This window comes from Scyliorhinus canicula, chromosome 1 (assembly GCF_902713615.1).
Source record: "Scyliorhinus canicula chromosome 1, sScyCan1.1, whole genome shotgun sequence".
In the NCBI taxonomy this organism is placed as follows: domain Eukaryota; kingdom Metazoa; phylum Chordata; class Chondrichthyes; order Carcharhiniformes; family Scyliorhinidae; genus Scyliorhinus; species Scyliorhinus canicula.
Genome location: NC_052146.1, coordinates 168,954,283 through 168,980,163, shown reverse-complemented (window position 1 = coordinate 168,980,163; position 25,881 = coordinate 168,954,283). Strand labels below are relative to the sequence as shown.

Genomic DNA, 25,881 nt, shown 5'->3' with positions numbered 1-25,881 from the left:
AATACAACATACCCCCCCGACCCTCCCCTCAAGATACACAGCCCAGACAATGTCCCACAGCACAAAAACAAAAACATAGCAGAACAACCCCTGCGTAAATAACCATATCAAAATTGCAAAAGTACTAAAACAAGAAGAAAACAACAAAAGAAAAAGAGAACACAGCAACAGCAGAATCCAGCACTAATATCTTACAGCCGACCTCGCAACCCCCAACCCCTAGTTCAAGTCCAGTTTCTCCGTCCGCACGAAGGCCCACGCCTCCTCTGGGGAATCGAAATAATGGTGCCGGTCCAAATAAGTTACCCACAGGCGCGCGGGGGGCAACATTCCAAACTTTATCTTTTTTCTATAAAGCACCTCTTTCGTCCGATTAAATCCGGACCGCCGCTTAGCCACCTCCGCACTCCAGTCCTGGTAGATCCGCACTACCCCATTCTCCCAATTGCTGCTCTTCACCTTCTTGGCCCAGCGCAGCACGCACTCCCGATCACTGAACCGGTGGAACCTCACCAGCACCGCACGCGGGGGTTCATCTTCCTTGGGCCTCCTGGCCAGCACCCTGTGCGCTCCCTCCAGCTCCAAGGGCAGATGGAGAGATCCGGCCCCCACTAGCGAATTCAGCATTACAGCCACATAGGCTGTCAGGTCCGATCCCTCCAGCCCCTCTGCAAGGCCCAAGATCCGCAGGTTTTTCCGCCTCATGCGGTGATCCAGCTCCTCAAAGCGTTCCTGCCACTTCTTGCGGAGTGCTTCGTGCCCCTCCACCTTACTCACGAGGACCACGGCCTCCTCCTCTCGTTCAATGGCCTGCGTCTGCAACTTCTTGATGGCAGCACCCTGGGTGGACTGAATCTCTGACAGCCTTCTGTTCGTTTCCTGCAGAGAGCTCAGTACTTCATCCTTGAATTCTTTAAAGCAGCGCAGGAGATCAGTTTGTTGTTCCTGGGCCCAGAGTCTCCATTCCTCTGGAGCTCTGTTGGCGGCCATCTTGGATCCCTTCCCCCGTTTTTTCTGAGGAGCTGCTGCTGTTTTTTCCCCCTTTCCACTCCGAGTTCGAGTCATGGACTGTGGGGAAAGTCGTTCAGCACACCTTCCCCCACCGGGAGACGTCGAAAAATTTCCGTTTTGGGCTCTCAAAAGAGCCGAAAAATCTCTTTAAAACGGGAGCTCCCAAATGTGTGGCTTACTGATCCATCACAGCCACCGGAAGTCCTAAGGGATGGATACTTGCTGACAATTGACTTCCACTGAAGAAATTGCTGTTGACACCAGTGAGGCATGATGCAGACAGAGCAACACTATAATGTCAGCCGTGCTATGTCCTGTGCTATCATCAAGTGGACCATCGGTCTCCTCAAGATGAGATTTGGGTGCCTGCATTGTTCCCGTGGGGCATTTCAATACGCTACAGCGAGGATCTCTTTGATTGTACTGGTCTACTGTGCTTTGTACAAGCTGGTACTGCAGATAGAGGAGGCCCTGATTGCTGAGGACTTAGTAGAACACAAGGAATTCTCCATGAGAAGGAAGTGGATGCATAGCCTTAGCATCCAAGAACTATAGAATTCCAACAGTGTAGAAGGAGGCCATTCGGCCCATCAGGTCTGCTTGGCCATCCAAAAGAGCACCCTACCTAAGCTCACACCCTGACCCTATCCATGTTAACCCAATCTAACCTGCATATCATTGGACTCCTGATAGACATAAGGGGCCATTTGGAGGGTGCCAGGATATAGAAACAAGGGAGACACATATTCTCACTTGTTTCAGTTGATCCTGACCGCTGCAACCAGCCAACCAAATAAAAAACCTGGTTCCATTTGCAATAATGCCACCTACCACAGTTCTGTACCCAGGTTCCTTTGCCCACTACCATCTTGGATTTCTGCAGTGCACAAAAGATGAACACAAACTGTTGTCATCCCAGTCAGCCCTTGGGTTGATTCATGCCACTATTGCACTGCTGCAGGACCACCAACAACAGAAAACCCTACAAAACCCAAGCCAGACATTTATTACATGAGTCATCAAGCATGAGCAGAGAAGCATTCACTGTCTCGATACTCGTGATTGCAGGTGCATCTAATATCGAACAGTACAGCACAGAACAGGCCCTTCGGCCCTCGATGTTGTGCCGAACAATGATCACCCTACTCAAACCCATGCTATACCCGTAACCCAACAACCCCCCCCCCCCTTTTAAGGACACTACGGGCAATTTAGCATGGCCAATCCACCTAACCCGCACATCTTTGGACTGTGGGAGGAAACCGGAGCACCCGGAGGAAACCCACGCACACACGGGGAGGACGTGCAGACTCCTCACAGACAGTGACCCAGCCGGGAACCGAACCTGGGACCCTGGAGCTGTGAAGCATTTATGCTAACCACCATGCTACCGTGCTTAATATGTTTTCTTAATACTTTGATGAGAGCTTCTACTTGGTTCACCCCCCTTGCTGCGAGTTGTGGTGGTGCAGGCTGCTGACCTTGTTGCCCCGTGGCCTGGGATGACCTTGGTAGTCAAGGTCCACACCAGACTCGGCCTCCAAATCAGTCTGGATCGGGTATCGCCTGGGAATCTCTACCAGACCTTCATGCTCCTCATGCTGGATTTCCAGGATCTTCCAACAATTCCATCATTAACCTGGGTTTAACAAAGGCCTGGTCTCCCTCACACCTACAAGCATCAGTGGTCTCGGCCATCACAATCTCTGACAGCTAGTCAGATGTGTGCAATCTGTTCTTACCAGGTTATGAGCTCAAACCTATGTATGGCCTATACTTTTTCATGTATGGAATGATCTGTCTGGACTGTGCATAGAGCAATACTTTTTGCTGTACCTCTGTATATATGACAATAAATCAAATCCAATCCAACAATCCAATCCTTCATCCTTCTAAATAACCAAACATGTTCAACCCCAAACAAAGGGGAACACCCTTGACACATTATCTCACCATTCCCAAACCATCCCTCCCAACCACAACATAGAATCGTAGAATCCCTACAGTACAGAAAGAGGCTATTGGACCCATTGAGTCTGCACTGACCTTTGAAAGGCCATCCTACCTCCCGCCCTGTAATCTTGCGCTAAGGGGCAATTTAGCATGTCCAATCCACCTAACCTGCACATCTTTGGACTGTGGGAGGAAACCTGAGCATCCGGAGGTACCCACGCAGACACGGGGAGAACGTGCAGACTCAACATAGTCACCCAAGTTGTGAATTGAACCGGGTCCCTGGCACTGTGAGGCAGCAGTGGTTGCCACTGTGCCACCTGATAATCACATAATAAATCAAAGTCCAAACTCAATTCAGTCCCAGTTATTTCGCCCTTATGAATGCCTCCGTCTCAAAGAAATGGTCCTTGGAGTTATATGTAACTCTCCGATTCGCCAGGTCGACCACCCTGCAGTGCATAGCACTCTTGTAAAGTGCTGCCTTCGCCCTGTTAAAGACCACGCGCCTTCTTGTCAGCTCCACCGTGATGTCCTGGTACATAAAAATACCACTGCCTTCCCACCTCACCTCCCGATTCTGCTTGGTCCATCGCAAGACTCTCTCCTTCATCTGATAGCTGTGAAAATAGGCTATTACAGCACTTGGTGAATCATTTGCCTCTAGCTTCGTCCAGAGCAACCGATGAGCCCTATGAAACTCAGAAAGAGGGAGGTATACCCCCCCCCCCCCCGAACAATTTGGCGAACATCCCCTTCAGCCCTCAGGCAGACCCATAATCCGAAGATGCTACTGCCGTGACCTGTTCTCCAGGTCTTACACTTTAGCTCTCAGCCCCTTATTACTTTTCTCCATCCTCTGCAGCTCCTCTCCCATCGAGGCGAGCTGGTTGCTGTGCCGCGACAATGCATCCTCCACCCCTTCAACACCTGTCCATGCTCCCCCATGGTTCTCCAATGCCTTTCCAAGAGCCTCCTTTTATCAGCGTCAGCAAATCTTCCACCAACTGTTTGATCATTCGCATCATCTCCTTCCCATGTCACTCAAAATGTTTGGCAAACTACCGCTCAAACTCCACGCACTCACCTCGGCCAATGTAACCATTGGAATGAGGGCAGCCCCACCTAGCAAGCTTGCTCCCGCCATCTGTCCTCCCACAGTATTCTACACTGAACTCAGGCCCTCAGGCAGACTAGCAATCGTTCCCCTTCGTGCCATATTCTTCCGTTCAGATTTCTACACCCTCAAATTTCTACAACTTTACGGAGGACGTTCATATAAAAATTCCCCCTAAAACTGGGCGAAAAGGGCCAAATACCGAGAACTCTGGCAGGAGCCACCCAGTGTGCGACTTCACCTGCATGTCACCACCGTAAGTCCCACCCTGTGTTTTTTAAAAGGGCAAGCAAGATTCACACCATCAGCTGGAGGGACCAGGCCTAAAGATTTCGGCAAGGCCAGGAATCCTGAGGTCGGGAAATCAACCACCACCACCACCACCAAAAGCATTGGGGCTCATCTCTCTCTACCTCACCCCTCCCTTCTTTTCCCCACCACACCTAAGGGGAACACCCCCAATGTGGCTCCCCTGAGAGCCTGCCCCTGGCAGTGGCAAACTGGCAGGGGGACAGGGCACTGCCTGGTCATGTCCCTTACCCACCCGGGAGCTATACCAGTGTTGTTTTTGAAAACCAGCAGTGATTCGCACCGGCATGATGTCAGGTCATCTGGGTGGAAGGATAAGGAGTGGGCTGACATTACAGTGCCAAGGCGGCTAAGTAGATGTAGGGTAGAATTCTGAAGTGAATACTTTGTTTGATATCTTTGAGTTAAGTTCCATTCTGTCCCCACTGTAGATCTGTTCTATCAGTTGCTTTACTTCAATAATTGTTTTTCATAGAAACAAAAACTGTAAATGGTTAGTGGGTTACAGATTACGTTTTTAAATATGTGGGTGACCTTTGCAAATGCTTAATTTTCAGAGTTATTTGTGTTTTGCAGAACATTACATGAAACTAGATGTGGAAGACCATGAGTCTGGTTTGTGGCTTCTTCTAAAACGGACTCAGTCTGCAGTTAAACCAGTACGTGTGCAGGCTGTACAGGAACTGGCAAAGAAGCATCACTGGCATGGTAATTAAAGGGACTCGATGTCCAAACTTAGCCAGTAGACAAGAAGTTAAACTAATTTTAGTGATGAAAATAATTCCTAAGTGTGGGCTTGGCTGGTGAGAAACTCCCCAAGGGAACAAATAAGTGACTCAGTGTGGTTATTCACAAAGGAAGACAGGAATAATGTACCGGAAGTTCTGAGAAACGCAAATCTTGGTGAGGAGCTGAAGGAAATTAGTTTGGTAAAGAATGGTAATTAGTTTGGTAATTAGTAAAGAAATGGTTTGGGGGAAATTAATGGGATTGAAGGCAGACAAATCTCCAGGGCCTGATCCATCCATTGATTGTTATTTTCCAAAATTCTTTGGACTCTGGGATAGTTCCTACAGATTGGAGGGTATCTAATATAACCCCGCTTTTCAAAAAGGGATGTGGAGAGAAAACGGAAAGATAGACCAGCGTTGGTAGTAGGGAAATTGCCAGAGTCTATTCACAATGATTTCAAAGCACAGCATTTGGAAAGCAGTGGTGTAATCGGACAAAGTCAGCATGGATTTGCAAAAGGAAAATCAGGCTTGACAAATCTACTAGAATTCTTTGAGGATGTAACTAGAGTTGACCAGGAAGAATGGTGGATGTTTAGACTTTCAGAAGGCTTTCAACAAGGTCTCCCATAGCAGATTACCATGTAAAGTTAAAGTGCATGGGATTACAGGTCGGGTCTTGAGATGGATAGAAAGCAGGTTAGCAAACAGGAAGCAAAAGGTTGGAATAAATGTGTCTTTTTCTGATTGTCAGGCAGTGACTAGGAGGATACCGCAGGGATCTGCTGGAACGCCAACTGTTCACATTAGAAATGATTTGGATGAAGGAACTAAATGTATTATCTCCAAATTTGCAGGTGATATAAAGTTGGATGGGAGGGTGAGCTGTGAGGAGGATGCAGAGACGCTTCAGTAGAATTTGGACCGCTGAGTGAATGGGCACATGCATGGCAGATGCAGTATGATGTGGATAAATGTGAGGTTATCCGCTGCGGTAGCAAAAATAGGAAGGCAGATTATTATTTAAATGAGTGTAAATTGAGAGAGGTGGAGACTGAGTGAGACCTTGGTGTCCTCGTGCATCAGTCGCTGAAAGTAAATGTGCAGGTACAGCAGGCCATATAGAAAGCAAATGGTATGTTGGCCTTCATGGAGAAATAATTTGGGTATCGGAGAGAGGACCTAGTCTTGGGGAACGAAGAAGGGCAAGTAGATGAAATGAAAAAAAATGAAAATGAAAATCGCTTATTGTCACAAGTAGTCTTCAAATGAAGTTACTGTGAAAAGCCCCTGGTCACCACATTCCAGCGCCTGTTCGGGGAGGCTGGTACGGGAATTGAACCCGTGCAGCTGGCCTGCCTTGTGCTGAAGTGACAGTTGGCGACCATATCGGGGATAGTGATCAAAATTCGGTTAGTTTCAGGATTACCATGGAGAAGGACAGAAATAAAGCAGGAGCAAAAAGTTTTGAACTGGGGGAAGACAAATTTTGTAGAAATGAGGAGGGACGTGGCTGAGGTGGACTGGCCAGTATTGCTAGAGGATAAATCCGTAGAAAACCTGTGGAAAGTACTAAAAGGAGAGATACTAAATGTACAAAGTAGATACTCCAAAAATAAGAGTGGTGCTGCCAAGTCTGAGGAATACAGTGGAAGATCAAACAGGGTACGATAGGCAGAAAGAACTAAGCATTGCAGATAGCCCAGACGAGTATAGAAAGTGCAGGGAAGAAATCAAAAAGTAAATAAGGAAGTCAAAGAGAAGGCATGAAAAAAGATTAGCAAGTAAAGTTGAAGAAAACCCAAAGATGTTTTACCAATATATTAATGGTAAAGTCAGTTCAGGGGAAAATGGGACGCATTGGAGATGAAGAGGGGAACATGTGTGTAGATGCAGAGGCTGTGGTAAGGGTTTTAAATGAATATTTTGTCTCCGCGAAATTGTTGGTGCATTATGAAATACTGAATGGGATAATCATAAAGAGAGAGGAAGTACTCAAAAGTATTGAAATCCTAGAAAGTTGGTAAGTCGCCATAGCATATACGTGAAAAGTAGAAATTTGAGTGGCTATGAGGAAAGCACAAAAGGACTGTTGAAGCTCCAACAACACTGGAGAAAATTGATATCATCCAGCAACATCTGCCACTTGGAAGTTCCCTTCCAAATCACTCATCATCCTGAATTGGAAATATATCGCCTTTCTTCAGTAGCTGGGTCAGAATCCTGCAACTTCTCCCTAACACTACAGTGGTTCAAGACGGTAGCTCACCTTGCCTTCTCAAGGGCAATTAGGATGGGCAATAAGTGTTGGCCTGGCCAGCAATGCCCACATCCCATGAATTATGTTTTTTTTTTAATTATTTTTTTAATTGGTAGTGCTTCTGCGCTGTCTGGTGGATGAGTTTTCGTATAGGTAAGTAATCTCATGTCTTCAAAGTGATCACCATTTTAACTTCACATTTGTTTAAAACATTGGTGCAGTAGGTAGTGAAAATGTTAACTCTTGTCTCGGTATTAGTGTTAATTTCAGTACGTATGTAAATTTTCTTGATTTGCAGATTACCAATATAGAACTCTGGCCCAGGCATGTGATCAGAAATCTAGCATTGGGCTAGCCAGATCTCAAGATGTTGACCTTCGCTTTTTTTTACGTCCTCCTTTACCAAAAGTAATTGAGGTTAGTAAATCCATTCATGTTTTTTGCTGTCTTAGATTTCATTTTCAATAAAGTGGCATTTGTGTATAATTAATCTGATGTGTGTGTACCAATGGGACTATTGGTGTCAAAGTTTCAGCTCACTGCCATTGAATGTGTAGTACCTTTCCAGAGCTAAAGGTCATCAGGATTTCAGAGCAAAGTCGAGGGAAGCTCTATTTCACTCCTATTTCATCCCGATCCAAATCTGGATTTGCACGAAGGTTTTAGTGTAAGTGCAAGTAAAGATGCTTTTCACAATGCTACAGGCATAGTACGAATATACTCATAGATTTTTAAATACCAAGGCCGTTTGAAGATTTATGGTGCTTGTTACCCGTTTTTGTAAACTTGGTCAGCTGATGGTTAGAATATGATGATAGTTGATGGATTTACTATTATATTAAATCAGGTCTCATTATTTTCAGAGTAAGCTACTTCTGTCAGCATGTTATTTGATGGTCCCACACAATAAACTCTGACTCTTCAATGTTGATCAGCCAGTAGCTTTGTCAGTAAATGAAAGATTAGAAGGTATCGAGTCAGCACATGCATTCATTTTTAAAATTTCTTAGGTCAACTTCTCCCAAACTATTTTCAAATATGACCAAATTTTAACACTTGAAAATTAAGGTGACCCCAGAAACCAAAAAATGCCACAAAAAAATATAGTAACATTCAATATATAATTATTTAAATATATGTATTTTGGACCAATATATTATTTACATTATAATATACCTGATGTAAATATGAACCATCATGTCTTTAAAGCACTTTGTAAAATGTTATTATTTTATGTACTCACCAATCACATTATCAGAGCCATTCCAACTCATAAGCCTTGGTCAGGAAACAATTCAAGCACAGGCTGAGAGTCTCGACATGCTGATCTTGCAGTCCCGGTTGTTCCACTGCACCAGAGTGACCCGATTGAGCTCAGACACGCTGCAACTCAGCAATGGAGGAAACACTGCCAGGTTCTTGGTTGAGACTTCAAGGGGCAGCACGGTAGCATGGTGGTTAGCATAAATGCTTCACAGCTCCAGGGTCCCAGGTTCGATTCCCGGCTGGGTCACTGTCTGTGCGGAGTCTGCACGTCCTCCCCGTGTGTGCGTGGGTTTCCTCCGGGTGCTCCGGTTTCCTCCCACAGTCCAAAGATGTGCGGGTTAGGTGGATTGGCCATGCTAAATTGCCCGTAGTGTCCTAAAAAGTAAGGTTAAGGGGGGGTTGTTGGGTTACGGGTATAGGGTGGATACGTGGGTTTGAGTAGGGTGATCATGGCTCGGCACAACATCGAGGGCCGAAGGGCCTGTTCTGTGCTGTACTGTTCTATGTTCTATGTTCAGTGAAGCAGCCACAGGCAGAAGCCCATGGCCAAGAGAGGGAGACTAAGAGAGATGAGTAGGGCAAGGGATGGGTGATACGCCACTGGTGTGTGTTGCAATCTCGGAGGAAAACAATGCAATATACTATCCCAAACCGCTGTTTTGGTTATCCATGAAATGCTCCTCGCTATATCGATAGAATTAGTGAAGAAAGACCACGATTGTTTTCAGTGTTAAGATTTTAAAAATTTGGGCCTTTTCCCATCTGGCACACGCTGCCTCTGGATACCTCTATGCAGGAGGATCAATTTGTTATATTCCCAGAACAAGATAATTTTATGGTGCGAGTCCTGTATCCAGTTTTCAGATCTAAAATCAATTGTGCTTTTGTTTTACCTCTTCAGTTGAGTTTTATTTTACAAGTAATAATGCTGTACTCGATGAAATGCAGTTGCTTTGAATAAATAAATAAATTCTTCAAAATATTGATCTTCAGTAATATTTTTTCCTTCACCCATTATCCAGTTCGAGAAGAATATGAAGTGCTCTTGTGCTTTCAGTGTGGCTCATAAACATGGGTTTTGCTTTCACAGTTTTGAATTGAAGCAGAATATGGACACATATATAACCTGCTTTTCAAGTCATACAGCTGGATTGCTTATTACCTGTATGTAAAGAGCAAGAGGGTAGCCAGGGAAAGCCCACTCGAGCACAGGGGAGGGAATCTTTTTGTGGAATCAGAGGAAATGGGTGAGGTGCTGAATGAGTACTTCGCATCAGTATTCACCAAAGAGAAGGACTTAGTGGATGATGAGTTTGGGGAAGGATATCTCCCCAGAATACGGAGGGAGGCAAGGGAGGAAATTGCTGGGGCCTTGACAGAAATCTTTGGTGAGGTCTGAGAGGACTGGAGAATAGCTAATGTTGTTCCTTTGTTTAAGAAGGGTAGCAAGGACAATCCAAGAAATTACAAGCTGGTGAGCCTTACGTCAGTGGTAGAGAAATTATTGGAGAGGTTTCTTCAAGACAGGATTTACTCCCATTTGGAAGCAAATGGACATATTAGCGAGAGGCAGCACGGTTTTGTGAAGGGGAAGTCGTATCTTAGTAATTTGATCAAGCTTTTTGAGGAAGTGATGAAGATGATTGATGAAGGTAGGGCAGAGGATGTTGTCTACATGGACTTTAGTAAGGCCTTTGACAAGGTTCCTCGTATCGATTTCACAGAATGTGAAGTTGCACGGGATCAGAGGTGAGCTGGCAAGATGGATACAGAACTGTCTAGGTCATAGAAGACTGAGGGGAGCAGTGGAAAGGTGCTTTTCTGAACTAAAGGCTGTGACTAGTGGTGTTCCGCAACGATCAGTGCTGGGACTGTTGCGGTTTGTAGTAAATTTGGAGGAAAATGTAACTGGTCTGATTAGTAAATTTGCAGAAAACACAAAATTTGGTGGAATTGCGGATAGTGATGACGACTGTCAGAGGATACAGCAGGATATAGATTGGTTGGAAAGGATACAGAAGAGGTTTACCAGGATGGTGCCTGGTACGGAGGAATTAGCTCTGAGGAGGGGTTGGATAAACTTGGTTTGTTCTCACTGGAATGATGGAGTTTGAGGTGCAACCTGATAGCAGTGTACAAAATTATGAGGGCATGGACATAGTGGATCGTGAGAAACCTTTGCCCAGGATTGAAGAGTCAATTACTAGGGGACATAGGTTTACGGTGCGAGGGGCAAAGTTTAGAGGAGATGTGTGAGGCATGTTGTTTACAGAGGGTAGTGGGTGCCTGGAACTCTCTGCCAGAGGAGATAGTGGAATCAGGAATGATAGTGATGTTTCAGGGGTGTCTTTTTTTGTTTAAAATAATTTTTATTAAAGTTTTCACAAAATATCAACAACAAAATGTAAATGAACCCAATAGAATTAAATACAAAACAGAACAAAACAACATAAATAATGAATTAACACCCGTCGAAACACTGGCTTTGTCTCGACGTTCGTATAGGGCCCCACGTGCCTGGCGGAGTTGGTGCACTGCTTTCCTGGTGGAGAGCAGATCAAAGTTCCTTTGTAACTCTTTCCTCTCTGCCAGGAGCTCTACGGTCGAGGCCTCGGAGTATTTACGGCCTACCTCCAGTATGGAGTCGACCAGCTGCGGCCTAGCCGCCCTTTCGTCCCTATTTCTTCGCGCTTTGAAGGCAATGATTTCCCCTCTTAGTACGGCCTTGTGGTGAATGTAATTCACACTGTATTGTATTGTATAGTATTGTGTCCTTGTGGGCTCTGTCTGTGAGCCGTTGCGTGGCTCTGCCCATAGGGGGAGATGAGGAGCTTGTACAGGGCTCCACCCTCGGCTCCGCCCATGGTCCCTCCCACTACCGGATGTATAATGTGCTGCAGCCGTGTGAGCCTGCCCTCAGTTCTTCTGGTCGCAGGCAGACTCAGTTGTAAGTCTATTAAAACCACAGTTTACTTCCAATCATGTCTCGAGTGAATTGATGGTCACATCAATTTAATAGACTTAGAAAACTTTAAGAAAACTACTATGGAATCAGCCCTCAAACCTGATCGACTAGAACTCGACCCGCGGGCTGCAGAGGTGAAGGAAATCTTCCTACACTGGCTTCGGTGTTTCAAGGCCTACCTGGCTGCATTGACCACCTCCGAGACTACAGAGGAGCAGAAACTCAGCCTACTGTACGCACGGGTGAGCCATCGCATCTCTACGCAACTCAACTGCACCGACTCGTATACCGAGGCCCTGGCTATGCTCGACCGATTATACGTGCGGCCAGTAAACGAGGTCTACGCGCGGCACATTTTCGCTACCCGCCCGCCCCGCAGAGTTGCTAGAGGACTTCCTGCGAGATTTAAAAGTCCTTGCTCGGGACTGCACCTTTCAGGCTGTAACTGCCTCCCAACATATGGAACTCGCTGTCCGTGATGTGTACGTTGCGGGTGTCCGGTCTAACTATGTGCGCCAGCGACTACTCGAAAAGGGGGCCCAGAACTTGGAGGACACGGTAGCACTAGCAACCACAATGGAGGTCGCGTTTCAAAGTCTCAACTCATTCCCCGCAGACCAAGCGACCCCATCGTGGACCCCCGACCAGCGACTGCCCCAGGCCTGCGCCGCACGGCCACCCACCCACTATGGAGCGCCAGCGTGCCATTTCTGTGGCCACCCCCAACACCCACGGCAGCACTGCCCGGCCCGTAACGCGACCTGCAGCAGCTGTGGTCGAAAAGGACATTACGCCAAAGTATGCCTGGCGAGATCAAAACCCTCTAACTCCTCCGCAGTCCAGAACAATCGCTCCCCCAACTAGCAGGCCCGCAGGCCCCGCAACGTTGCTGTGTGTCTGCCGACTCCGCCTCCGCCCAACATGTGGGCCGCCATCTTGGCAATCCTCCCCCACGCGGCCGGCCATGTGCGAATCATGGGGGCCGCCATCTTCCTCGCCGCCCGACACGTGCGATCCACGGGGGCTGCCATCTTGGACGCCGTCTTCTTCATCGCCCGCCACGTGCGATGAACGGGGGCCGCCATCTTGGCCATCACCCGTGTGAGCCTGCCCTCAGTTCTTCTGGTCGCAGGCAGGCTCAGTTGTAAGTCTATTAAAACCACAGCTAACTTCCAATCGTGTTTCGCGTGAATTGATGGTCACATCAGGCCTTTAGCGCTTCCCAGAACGTGGAGGGTGAGACCTTCCCGTTCTGATTGTTCTCCATGTATTCTGCTATGGCCCGCGATATCTTTTCGTTGAAGACTTTGTCAGCTAGTAGGGCAATGTCCAACCTCCATGTGGGGCGTTGGGCCCTGCCCGTCTCCAGCCTCACATCCGTGTAGTGTGGAGCGTGGTCTGATATCATAATTGCGGAGTATTCCAATTTGTCTATCCCCGGAAGCACCGTTTTCCCCACCACAAAGAATAAATACTGGTGTATACGTTGTGTACTGGGAAGAAGAAGGAAAACACAGGTAGCCAGCTTCACTCTGGGTTCTCCCTTCGCCCAGAGGCCGTACTGGGTGGATGCTTGTAACGATTCCTTGTTCCAAGCCCTTGGTTGTGGCACTCGGTAGCCCTATTGCTGTTCCTTTTCTAGCCTTGTTTGTCCCTCCATCCCTGTGTTCCGCCCCCCCCACCCCCCGTGCCCCCCCCCGTCTCTCCCTTTCCTCCCCCTTTCTCCCCCTCTCCCGTATATCCCTCCTTTATCCCTCTTTCCCCTGCTCCTATCCCCGTTTGCTCTCCCGCCTCTGTTGAGTGGTTCTTCCCCCCCTGCCTCATGCCGTCCCCCCCTGTTGGGGGCACGCTGCGACCCTGCTTTTTTGCATGTCCACAGTGCTAGCTTTCTTGCGAGTGCGGTGACCCCCCCCCCCCCCCCCCCCACTGGGGCGTTACTGTCTGGCTTCTCCCCTGCTCAGCCTCAGCGTTTTTCTGCCCGCTCTTCCCCCGCCCTACCCTGCGCTCCCCCTGTTTGCTCTCCCTTCTCCGCTACTCTCGTGCCCTTGTGCTGGGGCCTGGTTTCCCACCTATGGCAGTTCTTTGGGTAGTGGTTTGCTTTTTGTTCAGGGTACACTGGCCATGTTGGAGGTGGGTGCAGGGGGGCCTGGCATTGCCCCATGCGTGTTGTTGCCCCTTGCCAGGGGACCCGTGTTTCTACCCTCTCTGTTGGTTTTCCACCCCGTGTTCCTCGATAAATTTGTTTGCGTCGGTGGGGGCTGTAAAGAAATACACTCTTTTTTGGTATGTGACCCAGAGTTTTGCTGGGTACAGCATACCAAAGCGCACATTGTTCCTGTGAAGGGCTGCTTTCACTCTGTTGAATTTGGCCCATCTCCTGGCTAGGTCTGCCCCAATGTCCTCGTACACTCTAATGGCGTGTCCTTCCCATTTGCAGGTTCTGTTTTGCCTGGCCCAGTGCAGGATTGTTTCCCTGTCTTTGTACCGGTGCAGTTTGGCTATAACTACCCTCGGGTGTTCCCCCCGCCCTGGGTTTCGGGCGCAGCGACCAATGTGCTCTGTCCATTTCTGGTGGGTTGGGGAAAGTTTCCCTCCCCACTAAGTTGCCCAGCATCTCGGCCACATAGGCCGTGGGGTTACTACCCTCAATCCCCTCTGGTAGGCCCACTGTCCTGACATTTTGTCGTCTTGAGTGATTTTCCTGGTCGTCCACCCTGCCCTTCAGGCTCCCCAGCATTGCGCCCAGTCTCGTCACCTTTTTCTCCAGGGCCGTGATCCGATCGCTCATGTCAGTCGCTGCTTTCTCCAGCTCCTTAATGGTCGCCTTTTGGGTTTCCAGTTTCTCCTCTTGGGCTTCCAGTTTCTTCTCTGCTCTCCCCCATCCAAAAAAGAGAGTTCTTGTTTACTTTTTCTCCTCCTCACTCACCCTGGGACCAGAGAGAGAGAGAAAGGCTTCTCGTCGAGCCGGGAGGCCCCCTTTGTTCCGCTGCCTGCCTCGTGGTGGTTGCTGCCGGGGGGGGGGGGGGGGGGGGGGGGGGGGGGGGGACACAGACGGACTCTCTCCGGCCGCTTCTTGGTCTCCGGCCCCGGCTCCTCTCGCACATCTTTCCTCCCCCCGGGCCGCAGCTTACCGCTCTGGTCCCTTGCGGCCTCTTCTCCTTCTCCCCAGAGGGGGAGGGGGGGCGGGTTCTCCCCTCGTGTGTCTGCCGCTCGTTCCACTCCTGAGCACCCAGGTCCGGGTCGCTTCTCTTCCCCTGCACTCTCCCGCTGTGCGGGGGCCCAGTCGGCCACGTTCGCACACCCGGGCGCACGTTCTTCGTGGGGGAACAGGACGCAACTGTGTTCGCCCCCCAGGAGCTCCTCTACTCGCAAGAACTCTCTTCCCCCGCAGGAAGCCAAATGAGATGCAGCGAAGGGGGCTTATGTAAGGATGAGAAACAACGTTTAGTTAGAGCACTTGAGGGATACTAGATAGCTAGGGAGGAGCTCAAGAAAGGGCTTGGGAGAGCTAGGAGCTGACATGAGAGGTCCTCGGCGAGTAGGATCAAGGAAAACCCCAAGGCTTTTTACACTTATGTGAGGAATAAAAGAATGACCAAGGTGAAGTTAGGGCTGGTCAAGGACAGTAGTGGGAACATGTGCATGGAGTCTGAAGATATAGGAGAGGGCCCAAATTAATACTTTTCTTCAGTGTTCACAAAAGAGAGGGGCCATGTTGTCGAGGAGGATAGTGCGATACAGGCTGGTAGGCTGGAGGAGGTAGATTTTCGGAAGGAAGATGTGTTAGAAATTTTGAGAAGCCGGAGGATAGATAAGGCCCCTGGGCCTGATGGGATATATCCTAGGATTCTTTGGGAGGTGAGGGATGAAATTGCAGAGCCGTTGGCTTTGATCTTTATATCCTCGCTGTCTACAGGAATAGTGCCAGAAGACTGGAGAGAGGCGAATGTTGTCCCCTTGTTCAAGAAAGGGAATAGGTAGAACCCTGGGAATTATAGGCCGGTTAGTCTCACTTCGGTCATGGGTAAATTATTAGAAAGGGTCCTGGGGGATAGGATTTATGATCAATTGGAAAGATACAGCTTAATCCAGGACAGTCAGCACGGATTTTTGAGGGCTCAGTCTAGCCTCAGAAGTTTGATTGTATTCTTTGAGGAGGTAACTAAGTGTGTAGATGAAGGTAGACCAGTTGATGTCGTATACATGGATTTCAGTAAGGCGTTTGATAAGGTGCCCCATGGACGGCTCATGCAGAAAGTAAGGAGGCATGGCATAGAGGGAAATTTGGCCAATTGGATCAGTAACTGGCTATCACATAGAAGACAGAAGGTGGTGGTGGATGGAAAATGTTCAGACTGGAGACCAGTCACCAGCGGCGTACCACATGGATCAGTGCTATGTCCTCTGCTATTTGTGATTTTTATCAATGACTTGGATGATGGAGTTGAAGGTTGGGTTAGTAAATCTGCTGATGACACCAAGATTGGTGGAGTAGTGGATAATGTGGAGGGCTGTTGTAGGCTGCAAAGAGACATTGTTAGGATGCAGAGTTGGGCTGAAAAGTGGCAGATGGAGTTTAACCCTGATAAGTGTGAGGTGATTCATTTTGGTAGGACAAATTTGAATGTGGATTACAGGGTTAATGGCAGGGTTCTGAAGAATGTGGAGGAACAGAAAGATCTCTGAGTTCATGTCCATAGATCTCTGAAAGTTGCCACCCAAGTGGATAGAGCCGTGAAGAAAGTCTGTTAGCATTTATTAACAGGGGGATTGAGTTTAAGAGCCGTGAGGTTATGCTGCAACTGTACAAGATCTTGGTTAGACCACATTTGGAGTATTGCGTGCAGTTCTGGTCACCTCATTATAGGAAGGATGTGGAAGCTTTGGAAAGGATGCAAAGGAGATTTCCAGGATGCTGTCTAGATTGGAGAGTAGGTCTTATGAGGAAAGGTTGAGGGAGCTAGGGCTTTTCTCATTGGAGCGAAGGAGGATGTGAGGTGACTTAATTGAGGTGTACAAGATGATGAGAGGGATAGATAGAGTAGACGTTCAGCAACTTTTTCCTTGGGTGGATGTAGCTGTTACAAGGGGGCATAACTATAAGGTTCATGGTGGAAGATTTCGGAGGGATGTCAGAGGTAGGGTCTTTACTCAGAGAGTGGTTGGAACGCACTCCCAGCTATGGTAGTGGAGTCGGACACTTTAGGAAACTTTCAAGCGCTTATTGGATAGGCATATGGAGTGCACTAGAATGATTGGGAGTAGGTTGATTTGATCTTAGTTTCAGACTAGTTGGACAGAACATCGTGGGCTGAAGGGCCTATACTGTGCTGTACAGTTCTATGTTTCATGTTGGAGTTATTGCCTTACATCCAAATTAGACCTTGATGCGTGGTCACTATACTTGAACATTGCAGGAGGCAATACCATGGCGCAGCGGCCAACATCCGAACACCCTGGGCTGGGCCCCAGCACTGGGGATATTTCGCCAACCAGAGGGTGGGTGTGTGCACCGGGGAGGGGGCCAGTGCACGGTCCAGGTAACGTTATTTGCGGATGTCTGGGGTACAGGGTGTTGGGTCTGGTGAGCAGGGGTCCGCTCTGAGGCCAGGGGCAGGGCGTGCTGGATGGCAGGGCCTGTAGAGGGTGGGGGGAGCAATGGGGGAATGGAGGGTCCCGGCTGGAAGACACCGCTGTTTGTCAGTTTCCCCACTCCAATTCCTTACAGATATTACATGGAATGAAGGATATCTTGGACCCCTCGGAAACTGCTGGCTGGCCAGGCGGCCAGATGCCGGTGAAGGCGGCGGCCCTTTGGCACGGCCCTGCCCCATACCCTGAGGACCCGGCCGCCCATCAGGCCAGGGATCGACCTAGAGGTGGAGGCCCGCGACAACCCAAGGTGTACATACGTCGCTGGTCTTTCAAACAGATGACGGACAGCATGTTTAGCAGGAGGCACCGCTTCAACAACGGGACGGTGCAGCACATGTGCCATGTCCTTGTGGACTTGGCACCAAATGGAGGAGGAGGATACCCGCTCCCATTGTACGTCAAGGTCACCACAGCCCTGAACGTCTATGCCTCAGGATGATTCCAGGGCTCGAGCAGGGGACTTGTTTGACACCTCACTCGCTACAGCTCACAAGTGCATCTGTGAGGTCCTGAATACCCTGTTTGCCTGGGCAGTGAACTATATAAACTTTGACATGGACCTGGCCAAATGTTATCGCTATCGCCGGGATACCCCAGGGCCATGGGGTAGTGGATGGCAGGCATGTTGCCTTGATTTACCGGGCCACCTGGGAGACCCCACATCAACAGGAAGGGGTTCCACTCCCTGAAAGTCCAGCTCGTGTTCGACCACCACATGAAGATCATGCACGTGTGTGCATACTTCCCAGGGAGTGTGCATGACCGCTGTATCCTGAGGCAATCTGACATCCCCGGCTTCTTCGAGGGCTTCCCAAGGGGGGCACAATAGCACAATGGTAAGTAGAATCATAGGGGGAGCAAAGGGACAGGAGGGGGAAGGGCTCCAGGCTGGTACAACAGGCCACACACGGCAACAGGGAACAAGATGGCACTGCAATCAGCAACTTTGGAGGGTCCCCAAATAAAAGGAATCTCCGGAGTGCAGGGGCTTACCCACATGGCATTCATACATTCCGTGGCCCTTTTGGGTGGCTCCTGGACAAAGGGAAATCCAGGAGATTCCCTAATTCCGGCGGGCTGGACAGACGACCTCATCCATTATAAAGGGACGCCTTGGCTTTGTTAAATTCCACCTGGCGCTTGGCCAGGTCTGCCCCAATGTCCTGATACACCCGGATCTAGTGTCCCTCCCATTAAATGACCTTGTGTGTCTTGCCCAGTTCAGGATCTTTTTCCAGTCTTGTTACCGATGCAGTTTCACAATGCTTGACCGCGTCAGCTCCCTGGTCTTGGGCTTTGGACAGAGCGATCTTGGCTCTGTCCACATCTGGGGTTTTGGCAAAGCCTCCCAGCAGTTTGTCCATCACCTGGGCCACGTACTCCAGTGGGTTTTTACCTCGGTGCTCTCTGGTAGGGCCACAATGCGGAGGTTTTAGTGGTGCAATAGATTTTCTTGGTCTTCGACCTTCCCCCTTTGTGTCCCTTGCGTCGACATCAACCTTGTCACCTCTATCCAATTGTGCTGTTTGGTCATGGTTCTTTCCAGCTCTCTGATCGTTGCCTCCTGCATCTTTAAATGCCGCTCTGTCCTTTCCAGCACTGCTTGTAAGGTGACCAGCGCATTCGCTACCGCCATTTTCACCATTGCCATCATTTCAAGTTTGATGACGTCCTTGAGCTCTTGAAATTCCTGTGTAAGGAATTCCCTCCATTCATTCATCGGGTGGTAGCCCGGCACATGTAGGGGCAGCAGGGTAGCATGGTGGTTAGCATCAATGCTTCACAGCTCCAGGGTCCCAGGTTCGATTCCCGGCTGGGTCACTGTCTGTGTGGAGTCTGCACGTCCTCCCCCTGTGTGCGTGGGTTTCCTCCGGGTGCTCCGGTGTCCTCCCACAGTCCAAAGATGTGCGGGTTAGGTGGATTGGCCATGCTAAATTGCCCGTAGTGTCCTAAAAAGTAAGGTTAAGGGGGGGTTGTTGGGTTACGGGTATAGGGTGGATACGTGGGTTTGAGTAGGGTGATCATGGCTCGGCACAACATCGAGGGCCGAAGGGCCTGTTCTGTGCTGTACTGTTCTATGTTCTGGCAGTGTTTCTCGCTCGGGTATGGCTGGGACCTCGTCGCCCCACATGTTCGCTATTGCCTCTGTCTTTCTCTCCAGACTTTTAGTATTTATTGCCTCTGGCGTCACCTGAGCTCCTCAGGTTGTTGTTGCCTGGCATGTTTCTTTGTTGTGGTGGAGTTCTCATAGAATTTACAGTGCAGAAAAAGGCCATTTGGCCCATTGAGTCTGCACCAGCCCTGGAAAGAACACCCCACTAAGGGCAATTTAGCATGGTCAATCCACCTAACCTGCACATCTTTGGACTGTGGGAGGAAACCGGAGCACCCGGAGGAAACCCACGCAGACATGGGGAGAACGTGCAGACTCCGCACAGACAGTGACCCAAGCCGGAATTGAACCTGGGAGCCTGGAGCTGTAAAGCAACTAACCACTATGCTACCGTGCTGCCCTTGGAGGAGGGTCTGTTTTTTTTCCTGGGTTTAGGGGCTATTTAGCGTTAAAAATGCCTAATTGTGAGTTTCCAGGAGGAGAGCCAACTTTTGTGCATCTGGTCAGCACGTCCCCATCAGTAGAAGTCCTCATTGTGCCAAATTGATGTCTATCCCTTCTCTGTCCCTTTTATTCCACAGGCTTCAACTTTGTTGACAAATTTATTATTTGGCATTTCACGAAACGCCTTTTGGAAATCCAAATAAATCACATTAACTGGATGGCCCTCATCAACCCTCTTTTTTGAACCTAAAAAAAAAATTCAGCCAAGTTAGTTAAACATGATTTGTCTTTCACAAGGGGTCTAAGACAGAGGAGATATCACAAACCTGTTCCATTGGCGGAAGAGACGAGACCCAGAGGACGCCAGTTTAAGATGATTGGAACAATGACTGAAGGTAGCATGAAGCTGTGAGTGACTGGGAATCCAGGATGCATACTACCTGAGATTGTGGTGGAGGGAGATGGAATTGTGGCTTTAAAAAGGGAATTAGATAAGTACCTAAAGAGAGAAATATTTCAGGCCTGTAGGGAAAGGAGGGAATGGTCGTGAGACTCGATGGGTTTCACTTGCGAGAGCAGGCATGCAATCCACATCCTGGGGGTTACCATTGATCAGAAACTGAACTGGACTAACCATATTAATCCTGTGGCTACCAGAGCAGGTCAAAAGCTAGGAATCCTAAGGCGAGTGACTCACCTCCTGACCCTCATAGCTTGTCCACCAGCTACAAGGCACAAGTCAGGAGTGTAATGGAATAATCTCCACTTGCCAGGATGAGTGCAGCTCCAACAACACTCAAAGTTCGACACCATCCAAGACAAAGCAGCCCGCTTGATTGCTCGCCCATCCACAAATATTCAAACTCTCCACCACCGGCAGTGGTAGCCGTGTGTACCATGTACAAGATGCACTGCAGTAACTCACCAATGTTCCTTAAGTAGCACTTTCCAAACCCACGACCACTACCATCTACAAGGACAAGAGCAGCAAATACCTTGGAGCCCCACCACCTGGAGGTTCCCTCCCACTCACCACCCCAACTTGGAAATATATCGCTGTTCCTTCAAAGTGGCTGGGGCAACATCATGCAACTCCCTCCCTAACAGCACAGTGGGGTGTATCTACACATCAGGGACTGCAGTGGAAGATTCAAACCAAGATTGGTGGCATAGTGGATAGTGAAGAAGGCTATATACGATTGCAATAGGAACTTGACCAATTGTGCCAGTGGGCTGATGAATGGAAGATGGAGTTTAATTTGCATACATGTGAGGTGATGCATTTTGGTAGATCAAATCAAGGCAGGACCTACTCAGTTAATGGTAGGGAGTTGGGGAGAGTTACAGAACAAAGAGATCTCAGAATACAGGTTAATAGCTCCTTGAAGGTGGGGTCGCAGGTGGACGGGGGTGAAGAAGGCATTCAGCATGCTAGGTTTCATTGGTCAGAATATTGAATATATTGAATATAGGAGTTGGGATGTCGTATTGATGTTGTGTGGTAAGACCACACATGGAATACTGTGTTCAGTTCCGGTCACATTATAGGAAGGATACTGTTAAACTAGAAAGAGTGTAGAAGAGATTTACGAGGATGCTACCAGGACTTGATGGTCTCTGTCCTCAGGAGAGGCTGGATAGACTGGGACTAATCATGGGATATTCTGCCTCAAAAGCACTTTCCTGCCCTTCCCCATATCTCTTAATTCTTTGAGAAACCAAAAATCTATCGTTCTCAGACATAAATACACATAAATATTCACCACAATGGAACACTGTGGGGTAGAGAATGCCAAAGTTTCGCAATATTCTGAGTGAAGATATTTTTTGCCATCTAAGTCCTAAATCGATTTGTTATCTTGAGACTGTCGCCATGTTCCAGATTCCCCAGCCTGGAAAACCTTAGTGTCTACCCTGTCAAGACCCATCAGAATCTTGCTCGTCAGGGAGATGAAAAACATCATTGAGAACTGACAGATGGAAAAGGCACAAAGTCATCATTATGGAGATGCTCATACATCAGTTCATGGTTACTGTAAATCCGGGAGTAATTGTTTTGCGTCATTTGGCATTGTAATATGTGATACGGTTACCAGGGGCTGGGTTCTCCGCCGGCGGAATGGTCCATTTTGCTAGAGGCCCGGGGGTTTCCTGACTGCGTGAGGCTGCCCCACAATGGGTAACCCCATTGACTGACCCGTGTAATGGAAAATCCCGCCGGCGTGGTGAACCTGAAATGTGGCACGGTGGAGAATCCAGCCCCATGTTTCTGGGAAACTTCCATCTTTCCATTGCCACTGACCTTGCAATTGCCACTCGGCTGATTTCATGACCACCTTCTACCTAATTATCAGAGTTGAAATTACTGGATAACCATTCTTTGTTCTCTGTCTCTCCCTGGAATTCTGCGCTGTCTGCTGCAAGGCGAGGAAGCAGAGTTATAAGTGTGATATAACTGATATAACAGAGTTATAAGTGTGAAATAAGATGGGTCCGTTTTTGTCCAGATGGGCCTGTTTTTGTCCAATGTGTGCAGGAGGGTTTCCTGACACAGTATGTAGATAGGCCAACGAGAGGCGAGGCCACATTGGATTTGGTACTGGTAATGAACCAGGACAGGTGCTGGATTTGGAGGTAGGTGAGCACTTTGGTGATAGTGACCACAATTCAGTTACGTTTACTTTAGCGATGGAAAGGGATAGGTATATACCACAGGGCAAGAGTTATAGCTGGGGGAAAGGCAATTATGATGCGATGAGGCAAGACTGAGGATGCGTAGGATGGGGAGGGAAACTGCAGGGGATGGGCACAATTGAAATGTGGAGCTTGTTCAAGGAACAGCTACTGCTACTTCAGGCTCTATCGTGGGACCAGGCAGGGGTGCCCCCTGTCCCCCTTGCTTTTTGCACTGGCGATAGAACCTCTGGCTTTGGCGCTGAGGGAGTCGGGGAGGTGGAGGGGCCTGGTGCGGGGTGGGGAAGAACAGAGGGTATCGCTGTATGCGGACGACCTGCTGTTGTATGTGGCGGATCCAGAGGGGGGAATGCCGGGGGTGATGGAGCTGTTGGCTGAGTTTTGGAGCTTCTTGGGGGCTATAAGTTAAATCTAGGCAAGAGTGAGGTATTTGTAGTACACCCGGGTGATCAGGAGGAGGGAATTGGGAGGCTCCCGTTTAAGAGGGCAGTGAAGAGTTTCAGAAACCTGGGGGTGCAGGTGGCCAGGAGTTGGGGGACTCTCCATAAGCTTAATTTTACCAGGCTTGTGGAGCAGATGGAGGAGGAATTCAAAAGGTGGGACATGGTGCCGCTATCCCTAGGGCCTTTTTTAGGAGGGTGACTAGCAGCAACATGAGCTTTGTTTGGGCGCATGAGACCCCGAGGGTGAAGAGGGCTTCTTGGAGCGGGGTAGAGATGGTGGGGGGCTGGCGTTACCCAATCTCTCGGGGTATTATTGGGCGGCCAATGTGTCGATGGTGCGCAAGTGGGTGATGGAGGGGGAGGGGGCAGCATGGAAACGGATGGAGAGGGCGTCCTGTGGAGATACAAGCCTGGGGGCCCTGGTAACAGCGCCGTGGCCACTCCCTCCTACGAGGTATACCACGAGTCCGGTGGTAGCGGCTACCCTCAAGATTTGGGGGCAGTGGAGGCGACATAGGGGGGAAGTGGGGGGCTCGATGGAGGCTCCGTTAAGGGGGAACCATCAGTTCGTCCCGGGGAACATTGATGGAGGGGTTCCAGGGTTGGCACAGAGCGGGCATCAGACAGCTGAGGGACCTGTTCATTGATGGGAGGTTTGCGAGCCTGGGGGAGTTGGAGGAGAAATTTGGGCTCCCCCCGGGGAACATGTTCAGGTATCTGCAGGTAAAGGCGTTTGCTAGGCGGCAGGTGGAGGGATTCCCTTTCCCTTCCCGCGAGGGGGGTGAGTGACAGGGTGCTTTCGGGGGTCTGGGTCGGGGAGGGGAAGATATCTGATATCTACAAGGTAATGCAGGAGGTGGAGGAGGCATCAGTAGAGGAGCTGAAAGCTAAGTGGGAGGGGGAACTGGGGGAACAGATCGAAGACGGGACATGGGCTGATGACTTGGAGAGGGTTAACTCTTCCTCCTCATGTGCGCGGCTTAGCCTCATCCAATTCAAGGTGCTGCACCGGGCCCACATGTCCGGGTCTAGGATGAGTAAGTTCTTTGGGGGCGAAGACAGGTGTGTCAGGTGTTCGGGAAGTCCAGCGAACCATGCCCATATGTTCTGGGCATGCCCGGCACTGGAGGAGTTCTGGAAGGGGATGGCGAGGACGGTGTCGAGGGTGGTAGGATCCAGGGTCAAGCCAGGCTGGGGACTTGCGATTTTTGGGGTTGGGGTGGAGCCGGGAGTGCAGGAGGCGAAAGAGGCCGGTGTGCTGGCCTTTGCGTCCCCAGTAGCCCGACGGAGGATCTTGCTATCGTGGAAGGATGCGGGGCCCCCAAGCGTGGAGACCTGGATCAAAGACATGGCGGGTTTTATTAAGCTAGAGAAGGTCAAATTCGCCCTGAGAGGATCGGTACAAGGGTTCTTTAGGCAGTGGCAAGTTTTCCTCGACTTTCTGGCTCAGTTATTATGGTGTTTTATTGTTGCTTTTCATTGTTTGTTATATTTTCTGTAAACAATTCCAATAAAAATTATTTTTTAAAAAAAGGAACAGCTACTGCGTGTCCTTGATAAGTATGTATCTGTCAGGCAGGGAGGAAGTGGTTGAGCGAGGGAACCGCGGTTTACTAAAATGGTTGAATCTCTTGTCAAGAGGAAGAGGGAGGCTTATGTAAAGATGAGACGTGAAGGTTCATTTAGGGCGCTCGAGAGTTACAGGTTAGCTAGAAAGGACCTAACGAGAGAGCTAAGAAGAGCCGGGAGGGGACATAAGAAGTCTTTGGCAGATAGGATCAAGGATAACCCTAACGCTTTCTATAGGTATGTCAGGAATAAAAGAATGACTAGGGTAAGAGTAGGGCCAGTCAAGGACAGTAGTGGGAAGTTGTGTGTGGAGTCTGAGGAGATAGGAGAGGTGCTAAATGAATATTTTTTGTCAGTATTCACACAGGAAAAAGACAATGTTGTCGAGGAGAATACAGAGATACAGTCTACCAGACTAGAAGGGCTTGAGGTTCATAAGGAGGAGGTGTTAGCGATTCTGGGAAGTGTGAAAATAGATAAATCCCCTGGGCTGGATGGGATTTATTCTAGGATTCTCTGGGAAGCTAGGGAGGAGATTGCTGAGCCTTTGGCTTTGATCTTTATGTCATCATTGTCTCCAGGAATAGTGCCAGAAGACTGGAGGATAGCAAATGTTGCCCCCTCGTTCAAGAAGGGGTGTAGAGATAACCCCAGTAACTATAGACCAGTGAGCCTAACTTCTGTCGTGGGCAAAGTCTTGGAAAGGTTTATAAGAGATAGGATTTATAATTATCTGGAAAGGAATAATTTGATTAGTGATAGTCAACATGGTTTTGTGAAGGGTAGATCGTGCCTCACAAACCTTATTGAGTTCTTTGAGAAGGTGACCAAACAGGTGGACGAGGGTAAAGCAGTTGATGTGGTGTATATGGATTTCAGTAAAGCGTTTGATAAGGTTCCCCATGGTAGGCTACTGCAGAAAAAAGGAGGCATGGGATTCAGGGTGATTTAGCAGTTTGGATCAGAAATTGGCAGCTGTAAGAAGACAAAGGGTGGTGGTTGATGGGAAATGTTCAGCCTGGAGTTCAGTTACTAGTGGTGTACCACAAGGAACTGTTTTGGGGCTGCTGCTGTTTGTCATTTTTATAAATGACCTGGAGGAGGGCATAGAAGGATGGGTGAGTAAATCTGCAGATGACACTAAAGTCGGTGGAGTTGTGGACAGTGCAGAAGGATGTTACAAGTTACAGAAGGACATAGATAAGCTGCAGAGCTGGGCTGAGAGGTGGCAGATGGAGTTTAATGCAGTAAAGTATGAGGTGATTCATTTTGGAAGGAATAACAGGAAGACAGAGTACTGGGCTAATGTTAAGGTTCTTGGTAGTGTGGATGAGCAGAGAGATCTCGGTGT

General features: G+C 49.0%; 1 protein-coding gene across 5 annotated transcripts in view; it reads left to right on the top strand.

Annotated features, from left to right (window-relative positions):
- serac1 (serine active site containing 1) overlaps nt 1-25,881 on the top strand; it is a 192,665-nt gene that overhangs the window by 37,591 nt on the left and 129,193 nt on the right. For all 5 annotated transcript variants that reach the window (XR_005461303.1, XR_005461304.1, XR_005461305.1 and 2 more), the window contains 2 exons: nt 4,967-5,098; nt 7,680-7,798. Coding sequence is in view for 2 of the 5 variants with exons in the window: in XM_038802404.1 (XP_038658332.1) it covers nt 4,967-5,098; nt 7,680-7,798 (251 nt within the window). In the remaining 3 variants the exon portion in view is untranslated. The remainder of the gene's footprint in view (nt 1-4,966; nt 5,099-7,679; nt 7,799-25,881) is intronic.